Source organism: Nematolebias whitei, chromosome 8 (genome assembly GCF_014905685.2).
Source record: "Nematolebias whitei isolate Nwh7 chromosome 8, NemWhi1, whole genome shotgun sequence".
NCBI classification, from domain to species: domain Eukaryota; kingdom Metazoa; phylum Chordata; class Actinopteri; order Cyprinodontiformes; family Rivulidae; genus Nematolebias; species Nematolebias whitei.
Window position 1 is genome coordinate 1,763,096 of NC_056505.1, and position 9,239 is coordinate 1,772,334.

Genomic DNA, 9,239 nt, shown 5'->3' on the forward strand with positions numbered 1-9,239 from the left:
GTAGCTTAAAGAAGCAGAGAAGTAGCTAAAAGTGGCAGAACGGTAGTGAATAGAGCAGAGCTGGAGCCAGTCTTAAAGAGAACGTCTTGATTATTTGCACGTGTTTCTGTTGGTAAAATGTTTGTTAATCAAGTTAAAAGTTATAGTAGCCGAAGTTCACAGCACCGTATCCTAAATAAGCCGAACGTTTTGATGGCTGAACGAATAATGATTTGAATGATCCGTTTACGTGAGTTACTTCAGAGCAGGTGTGTTTCAGGCAGAACCACCGTATGAAGAGGAGTACCCTCCTCTGCCGGCCTACCAGCCTCAGTCAGAACCAGAGGCCCAGGAGGTGTACATCATTCAGGTTAAAGGTCTCTCCTGGTCCTGCACGGAGATGGACCTCCTGAACTTCTTCTCAGGTGAAGATGGACACCAGAGGGCACGCCCGCGCTCGTCACACATGTAAACGAGTTTCTTTAAGTTCACTGTGCTTCTGCAGACTGCAAGATCCATGACGGGGAGATGGGAGTCCACCTGGTGCCGGACCAGCTGGGGAGGCCGTCGGGTCAAGCCTTCATCAAGCTGGAGCACGAGGAGGACGTGGTCAAAGCTCTGGGGAAGCACCGGCAGTACCTCGGCTCACGCTACGTTGAAGGTTAAGCTCTCTGATTGGGTTTGAGCTGGGTCACAGAGAACCTGCTGAGAACCATTTCCTGCTCCATCAGAGGAGTTTATATGAAAAAGAAACCCAGTTTAACTTCCAGTTTCTTTACCAAGTTTTCCACATGAAGCTTAAAAGAGAGATGTGAGTCAACCAAGATACACAAATATTTATAGGAATCTACAAACTCAATGGGGACACCATTTGAGGATAAAATCAGAGGAAGAACTGCTGGGACCAACTTCCTGTTTGAAAAAAGCATCCCTTTGGTTTTATCTGAGTTTAGGACAAGTTTGAGGTGAAACAAATCAGTCTGGATGATGTTGAATGCAGATTTCAAAAGCTGGAAAGCCTTAGCAACAGTTTTAGCTCGACAATAAACAACTGTGTCATCAGCATAGAAATGTATGGATGCATCAGGGATGCTCTGACCTACATTACCTGTAGATTATGAAGAGGGTGTGTCCTAAGACTGAGCCTTGTGGTACACCATTGTTGACTGTTAAATAACTGCAGGAAGTACCATTATGTTGAACACATTGCCTCCAATGGTGTGATCTGAGAAACCAGTTTCTGAGAGTTTATGACACAAGATGTTCTGATCCACAGAGTCAGAATCTTTAGACAGGTCTAAGAAAAGTGCAGCACAATAATCCTTAGCATCCAGTGCTTCAACAACATCATTAAGAACCTTCAGTGAAGCAGTGGTTGTGCTGTGTTGTTTCCTGAAACCAGATTGATGTGGAGGTAAGATGTTAAATGAGTCCAGGTCATTTTTGATTTGAGAGTTTATCAGTTTTTCTAGAACCTTGGCTAAAATACAGAGTTTAGAGATTGGTCCATAGTTGTTCAGTGAGGGGGGGTCTCCTCCCTTCAGCAAAGGAAGAACAAAGGCTGTTTCCAAGTGTCTGGATGGAGTTTTGTCTCATGGAGAGATTGAAGATGTGGGTCACAGGGACTGTGATGATATGAGCAGCCAGCCTTAAGAAATAAGGTGGAAGTTCATCTGGTCCTGCAGATTTTTTAGGATCAAGATCTTTTAACAGTTTATTGACCTCACTGACTGAGAATGGAGAAAAAGAGAAGGTGTGATTAACTGAGGATTGACTTGTAGGAGGGATTTGATTTGTAGAAGTTTGGTTATTAAGTGAAGTGGCTGATCTTCCATTAGTAACTGTGTCAAATAAAGAACCAGAAGCAACAAAATGTTTGTTGAAACAGTTCAGGATCTCGTGCTTATTTGACACAGGAACAGAGTTAATGAGAAGTTGTGATGGGAGGTCAGATGATTGGGGGGTGCCTGAGAGAGATTTGATGGTTTTCCAGAATCTGTTGGGGTCATTTAGATTTTTGGAGGTCTGAGATAAGAAGTTACATTTTGCAGCTTTGATGGAAGTTGTACATTTATTTATCATCTGTTGAAAACTCAACCAATCAGAGTCTGAGTCAGATTTTTCTCTAAAGACCAGAGATGGTCTCTCCTGTGCAGGAGGTCAGCTAGCTCTGGAGTAAACCAGGGGCTGTCTTGTCCCTTTATTCTGAACTGATGAAAAGGAGCATGTATGTTCAGGAAATAAATGAAACTATTATGGAAATAGTTCCAAGCAGAGTTCACGTCATCACGTATTATAATACGATGCCAGTCAAAGTGAGACAGATCCCAGAGGAATGACTGTTCACAAAAATCCAACAATTATCAGTCAGGTCATCTGGACAGTTTCTTTTTTTTTTTTGTGCTGAAACGTTTCACCTTCCATCCAGAAGGCTTCATCAGTCAAGGAAACATCAGTCAAAGAATCAGTTTTTTGTTGTGTGTTTCCTTGACTGATGAAGCCTTCTGGATGGAAGGTGAAACGTTTCAGCACAAAAAAAAAAACTGTCCAGATGACCAGACTGAAAATTATTGGATTGTATACCTGGATTATTGAGTGTGGACTTTGTTTGTTCATAAAAACATTTCAAATCCCTTTTTTGAATGAATCTAGGCTTAGGATGTGGAAGTTTAGTGTTTCTGAGAGCTGCTATTACACAATGATCACTTACTTAAAACATTAGCAAAAACACCTGTACCAGGGAATTTGTGAGGCATACTAGTTAGAAACAGGTCTAAGATGGAGGACTTTTCAGGACCGTTATTGTTCCGTCTGGTGGGAGAGTCATTGTGTTGGGTCAGATTGTAACAAGCAACATTCCTTGAATTTATCACAGAGGGGCGTGGACTTTTCTCAGATGAATTAAAATTTTTCGGCCAGTAAGATCTTGTTGAATTGAAGATTGGTTATGAAGTCTATCAGGGAGGACAGAGCCTCAGGTGTTGCGGAGGGGGGACGGTAACAGCCCACCCCAGATAAGGTCTGGCCTCCATTCAAAGTGATGTTTACAGCTAAGGCTCAAACTGGTTTGAGATTGTTTTGACTGACACAAGACTAGAATCCAGGGTATCTCTGATGTAAATAGCGACACCCCCCCCCCCCCCCCCCTTGACGATCACAGCGGTAGATGTTAAATCCATCGATTACCAGGTCGTTATTCAGTACAGATTTGTTGAGCCAGGATTCAGAAATGAAGATCACATCAGCCCAAGAAGAATGGACCAGAATTTTCAAAATATAAAGTTTTCTTAAAAAGACTACGTGTGTTTACATGGAGAAAATGAAGTCCTGACATGTTTTTAAAATCATTTGGTGTGCTGTAATGAGTGGGGGGGCGTCCAGAGTTGGGCTGAATCCCTGTGAGAAGTAACAACATTATTATCAGGCGTTGTCTTGTATTTTTTGTGACAGATGTGTAATTACAGGAGTTAATAGTGTGACAGCTCCCATAATCGAACCATGAGAAAAGTTAAAAAAGACATGATTACCCAGAACCCAGAAACAATGAAGATTGCAGGGAGAGGTAGATCCATTCAACCTTTATTTCTACAGGTAAATCCCATTGAGCCTCGAGGACTCATTTACAAGAGAGACCTGATTTAACAAAGAAAGATGACAACAATGGACAACAGCAACAACAATAAACAGTTATAAAAAAGCATACTACAGTTTTTTTTTGTTTGTTTTTTTTGTGTTAACAAGGTTCAGTGAGCCCAGATAATCAGAAGTTTGAAGATGATGGGGATTGTGGGACTGATGCAGAAACGTCTCAGACCAGACAGCTTCATAGATCAAATGGACCAATGGGTCCGACGTTGTGGTCCAACTGGAGTTTGAATTGTACTGAGGGCAGCACCCCTGTGAAGATGAAACTCTCAAGCTGCTCTCATGATGGACAGATGCTGGGTCCAGTACCAACAGGCAGAGGCTGATAATCCACGGCAAATAGCAAGGCATGGTCCTGACATGACGCCACATGTGGTGGAACGAAATTGTGTACACAGGGTGTCATTACATCCAACAAAAGTATAAAATGTAAAAGAAAAACTAATAAGATCTAAGTTATATTTTAAGATGAGTAATATACAGTTCTAGCTTTACGGAGAGCTTTTTTATATGTTAGCAGACTATCTTTCCAAGTTAAATAAAATTCTTCAACATTAGTAGAGCGCCATTTTCTCTCCTGGTTTCTAGATGCTGCTTTAAAGTACGTAACTCAGAATTGAACCAAGGAGCCAGTTTCCTCTGATTGATTACTTTCTTTTTCAGTGGAGCAATTTTATCAAGTGAAGTTTGCATTGAAGTTGTAAGATGATCAACTAGATGATCTAAGTCTCTGTTCTCTGATGCATTACTCTGCAAGACAGAGGAAACATTGATGGAAGAGATTGTTTCAATTTGGTTACAGCATTTTCTGATAAGCACCTGCTGAGATGAAATTTACTCTCAGTGACTGTGTAGTCATTTAATGTAAACTCAAAGTTATTAAAAAATGGTTGGACAGAACAGGATTTTGAGGAACTATTACCAAGTCCTTAATCTCTATACCATAGGTCAGAACTAAATCAAGAGTGTGATGATAAGAATGAGTAGATGTGCAGACGTTTTGGGTAAAATCAAATGAGTCTATTAAATTATTAAAGGCTATGATTAAACTATCACTCTCAACATCCACATGAATATTGAAATCACCCATTATGATGATTTTATCAGTATTTAATAGTAAGTCAGTTAATAATTCTGAGAATTCAGACAAAAACTGAGAGTAAGCTCCTGGTGGACGATATATAACAACTAGTAAAAGTGGCTTTTCTGATTTACATTTTGGATGAGAAAGACTGAGGGACAGTGATTCAAAAGAATCATAACTAATAACTGGTTTGGCATTAATCAATAATCCTGACTGAAACATAGAAGCTGCTCCTCCACCTCGGCCAGTTGTTCTAGGAACATGAACATTTAAATAATTAACAGGAGTGGATTCATTTATACCAACAAAATCCTCCTGTTGTAGCCAAGTTTCTGTCAGACACAATCAATCAATATGATGATCAGTTATCAGTTCATTAACTAACAGGTCCAGATGTTTCTGTCGTTTTCAGTGTACGAAGTGACGAACAGTGAAGCTGAAACCATCCTGCTGAAAGCAGCTGACACTGGAGGACACGACGGCGTGGTTCTGCTCAGAGGACTACCCTTCTCCTGCAGAGAGGACGACATCCAGCACTTCTTTTCAGGTCGTTCATCCAACTCTGGGGCCGCCTCCCCAGTGACGGAGCTTTATTTTGGAGCCTTTTCCTGTCGTTGCATACTTGCCGTTACTGGACCAGAGTTCTTTCTATGACTAAGATCCTTCAGTTGGGTCTGTTCGTGCGTCCGCAGATTATTTCTGCTCCATGCTGACGGTGGGGGGTTGCTTTGTTGTTTCAGGTCTGGATATCAAGGAGAACGGGATCACCTTCGTCACCAACTCCAGAGGGAGGAACTCTGGAGAGGCCTATGTTCAGTTTTCCTCCCAGGAAGAAGCAGAGAAGGCTCTGCAGAAACACCGGGAGTTCATCGGAACCAGGTAGGAGGCTGCTGGAGGTCCGGCTGCTCTCAGAGCACCTAAACTCAAACTGAAGCACGAAGCTGATCAAATGGAGCAGAAGTGAGGGTTCCCTGCAGTCTGAAGGATAAAATAAAGACTTCTTCACGTCTTTAATCCAACAATTGTTCCTCCACATTGCACAAGAGCATGAAGTTTGTTCCTCAGGTCCTTTTAGCGCAACACGTGACCTGTAGGATTAAAAAGCACTTACAACAAAATATCCTGATGCTGCTCAATAATCCATGTAGAAACTTCTAACAAAGTTAAGTCAGGTTCTCTTGATGGATTAAAAAATAAAAATAAAAAACAATAAAAAAATATAGAAACGTTTACATTTTTTGTTGTTTTGCTTTGTTTTGTTTTTTTGAATGTCCAGAGGACCAGATTTAACTTTTTTACATTTTTCTACCTGGATTCTTGAGCATGCATCAGGAAATAAAGGATTTACTTATGTAGGTAAACATAATGTTTTAAAACCTGTTAAAATACCTGTTTTTTTTTTTAAACTATATACCATACCAAATACACCAGAATGTAGGAAATAGCAGCTACTTTATTTAAAAAGTTATGGGGGAGGACTCACAGACCTCACACCAATATGTCCCCCCCACAATAATTAATACCCACTGTGTGGTTCAAGCCAAGAGCCATTGTCAACACTGGGGGGCTAAGGCCCCTAAAAAGGGCTTCTAGAATCGCCCCTGGTGTGAAGAAATGAACTGAGAAAAATCAACTCTTGCCTTAAAATTTAACACAACAACATAATAAACATTTTATTATAACATAAAACCATTATTATAATATATATGTAACCAGCCTTTCATATAAAAACTGGGATATTTTTACCGGAGAATGCGTGCACTTTAACCAGGAAGAGTTCGGTTGTTTTTTACATTACACACAGCAACAGGTACTGAAGATTTTAACCTAAACCCACATAACAAGCAGAGCATCATTTTTAAATGAAAAGGGACCAGGAGGAGGAAAATGTGCTGTTTGAGTTCATTTACTGACGGTAAACAGAGTCCGACTCCTCGCAGCTGAGACTAAAGTTTAAATCAGCACAGCACCAACACAACTCATGAAGTTCAGGTTATTTGACACTTTCCTGCCCGTTCTGTGACTTTAATACATAAATTAGTTTTAAACTATTTCCAGCCACGTTGCTCCTCCCTCCCTCTCGGTGAAAAGCAGAGGCTGGAACAGTTGACTTGTGGGCAACGTAGTTCTTTTGACTTGTGTTAAAGTGAAGGCTTATTGAAAGAAAACTACAAAACAACTGTGCCTGCCCCCCCCCCCCCCTTTTCTTTTTTGCTTATTGGTCGGTTCCTGCTCCTGTCTGCTCCCGTTAACTTTCAGTTTTTGTGCCTCTTTTATGATTGTCCACTGTTGTCATCGTTCTTTGTTAAATTCAGGTCTGTCTTGTAAAAGAGTCCCCGAGGCTCAATGAGACTAACCTGTAGAAATAAAGGTTGAATGGACGTCCTGGATGGACAGCAGAGGTAGACACCTGGAGACATGTCCAGCCGCGTGCATGTCTTCAGGGCAGTCGGCTCGCCTGACCAGATCCGTAGCAAAATTATGGTTTGGAAGAGGCTCAGAAGCCGTTTCACAGACAGGACGGAGCAGCAGCGCAAAGTGGAGGAGGGGAAAGGCATTCGCCCTCCACAAGAGCCAGTGGTGAAGGGATGTTGACGTATTGTTTAGTTGCGGTGCTTCCTGCCGTGTCTGCAGGTACATCGAGGTGTTTCCCAGCAGCAGAGACTCGATCCGGTCCACTAGCAGAGAGAAAGAGTGGAGTTCAGCTCCTCAGCAGATGTACAGGAGAGAAGGTTCTGACTTTCAGCCCAACTCCAAACGTGGTGAGAAGAGTTTTACACTTCATTTTAAAATAGTCCGTTTATGAATCAGAACCTTCAGCTCTTTGTTTTTAATGATTGGAAACTAAATCCCCAGTAAACTACTGAGTCTTTATTCTTGTAACTGTAGATTAATTTATGCTATCTTCAGATAAAAAAGTTTGTTTTTTTAATTGGATTTGTTGTTTTTTGTAATCTCGACCCGTTTCGTTGCTTCGGTCTCAAAATGTTCTGGTCTGTGTTTTCTGCAGCGCCGGTTTTCCCACAGAGCTCAAACGCCTCGAATCACTTCGTCCACATGAGAGGACTTCCCTTCCGGGTGTCCGTGGAAGAGATCGTGATGGTAAGATCTACAACCTGCTGGTTGCTCACGGTTCTGACCCATTTCTAAACTGCTTCCATGCTAACGAGTGGCTGAGAGACTCGGTGAACGTCACCACAGTACATCACAAGAAGTTATTTTTGGGTTCACGACAGAGTTTGTTAAAGTCAAAATTAAAATCTCTTTGTTAATCCAGGTGTCTCTTGTAGACGAGTCCCCGACGCTCCATGACACTCACCTGTACAAATAAAGGTTGAATGAAAAAAGTTGTATTTGGGCCTAAAAAAATCCAGCCCGGCCCGGCCCGGCCCGGCCCGTAGGCATTTTGTCTGAGCCTGACCATTTAACTGTAGTTACAGGCCCGAACCCGAAAAAATAAATAAGTTACGAAGCTTTGACTGCGTTTGTGAGGAAATCAGTTTGACACGATATTTAAAAAATGTATTTCAAAGAAAGGAAGATCAGATTTCTTGTTTCACCAAATGCACATTAACAAAACCAATATCCTGAAAAATCATCTCTAAAGATCGGCTGTTACACACGAACAAAAATATTTTACAGCTAAATTATTTTGAAAAATATAGAACAAGGTCATTCAAACTGAAGGCGCTGCTTCGGCTGTTGTAGCTGCTGCTACTTCACCGCAGGTGACGGCAGGTGCAGAGACGCGCACGGCCGATGATCCCGTTGTCCATCTGAAGCTTAAGACTTGTTTTACTTTCAACCCGGTCGGACCTGAACGTGCACCTGACACACATCAGCAGGTTTCACTGAGCACACGGTGCAGAGCAAGTGCTCCTGCTTTTAGCTTTTCTTTACGTTCCAGCTCCGTTACGTCTCTTGTTGTGGCTCAGATCCTCAGGTAAGAGCAGGGCGGGTGGGGCCACATGCACGGTTGTTGTGCAACGTGTCAGCTACTCTTCACAGTCAGAAGAACTGCTGCACTCCACTTTATTTCTTTCCTCAACGTATAAACTTACTGCTCCTCAACAAGTAAATTAACCATTTTATATTGTGCATTCTTACTTAGTTTTCTTTGTGCTCTATATTTGTTGAACCGCATCAAAAACCCGAACCCGGCCCGCCCCGCCCATCCAGCACATAATTTTGGCCCGACCCGGCCAAATTTTGGGGCGGCTTGGGCCAAAAATGGGATCTAGTTCATAAGAAACCATGAGGTGTAATCTGATTACTCTGGTTCTTCAGCTCAATAAAAACTTTGATGGGGTTTAACACGGCCCCCTCTAATGATCCGGTTCTTCTCTTGCAGTTCTTCGCTCCGCTAGTCGTGTCTAAAGTCGTGACTGAATGTGGTCCCAACGGGAGGCCGAAAGGAGAGGCAGACGTTTACTTCAGCAACCACAGAGACGCCATCAAAGCCATGTCCCGGGACCGGATGTACATAGGTAGGACCAGTCAGGACCGGCTGAACGTAGGTAGGACCAGTCAG

The 9,239-nt window shown here is 42.2% G+C and overlaps 1 protein-coding gene across 1 annotated transcript in view; it reads left to right on the forward strand.

Annotated features, from left to right (window-relative positions):
• Window positions 1–9,239, forward strand: part of grsf1 (G-rich RNA sequence binding factor 1) — a 10,322-nt gene that overhangs the window by 611 nt on the left and 472 nt on the right. Inside the window, exons 2-8 of the mRNA XM_037680806.1 lie at window positions 260–404; window positions 485–640; window positions 5,121–5,255; window positions 5,449–5,587; window positions 7,343–7,470; window positions 7,719–7,810; window positions 9,060–9,195. Of these exons, the coding sequence (XP_037536734.1) occupies window positions 260–404; window positions 485–640; window positions 5,121–5,255; window positions 5,449–5,587; window positions 7,343–7,470; window positions 7,719–7,810; window positions 9,060–9,195 (931 nt within the window). The remainder of the gene's footprint in view (window positions 1–259; window positions 405–484; window positions 641–5,120; window positions 5,256–5,448; window positions 5,588–7,342; window positions 7,471–7,718; window positions 7,811–9,059; window positions 9,196–9,239) is intronic.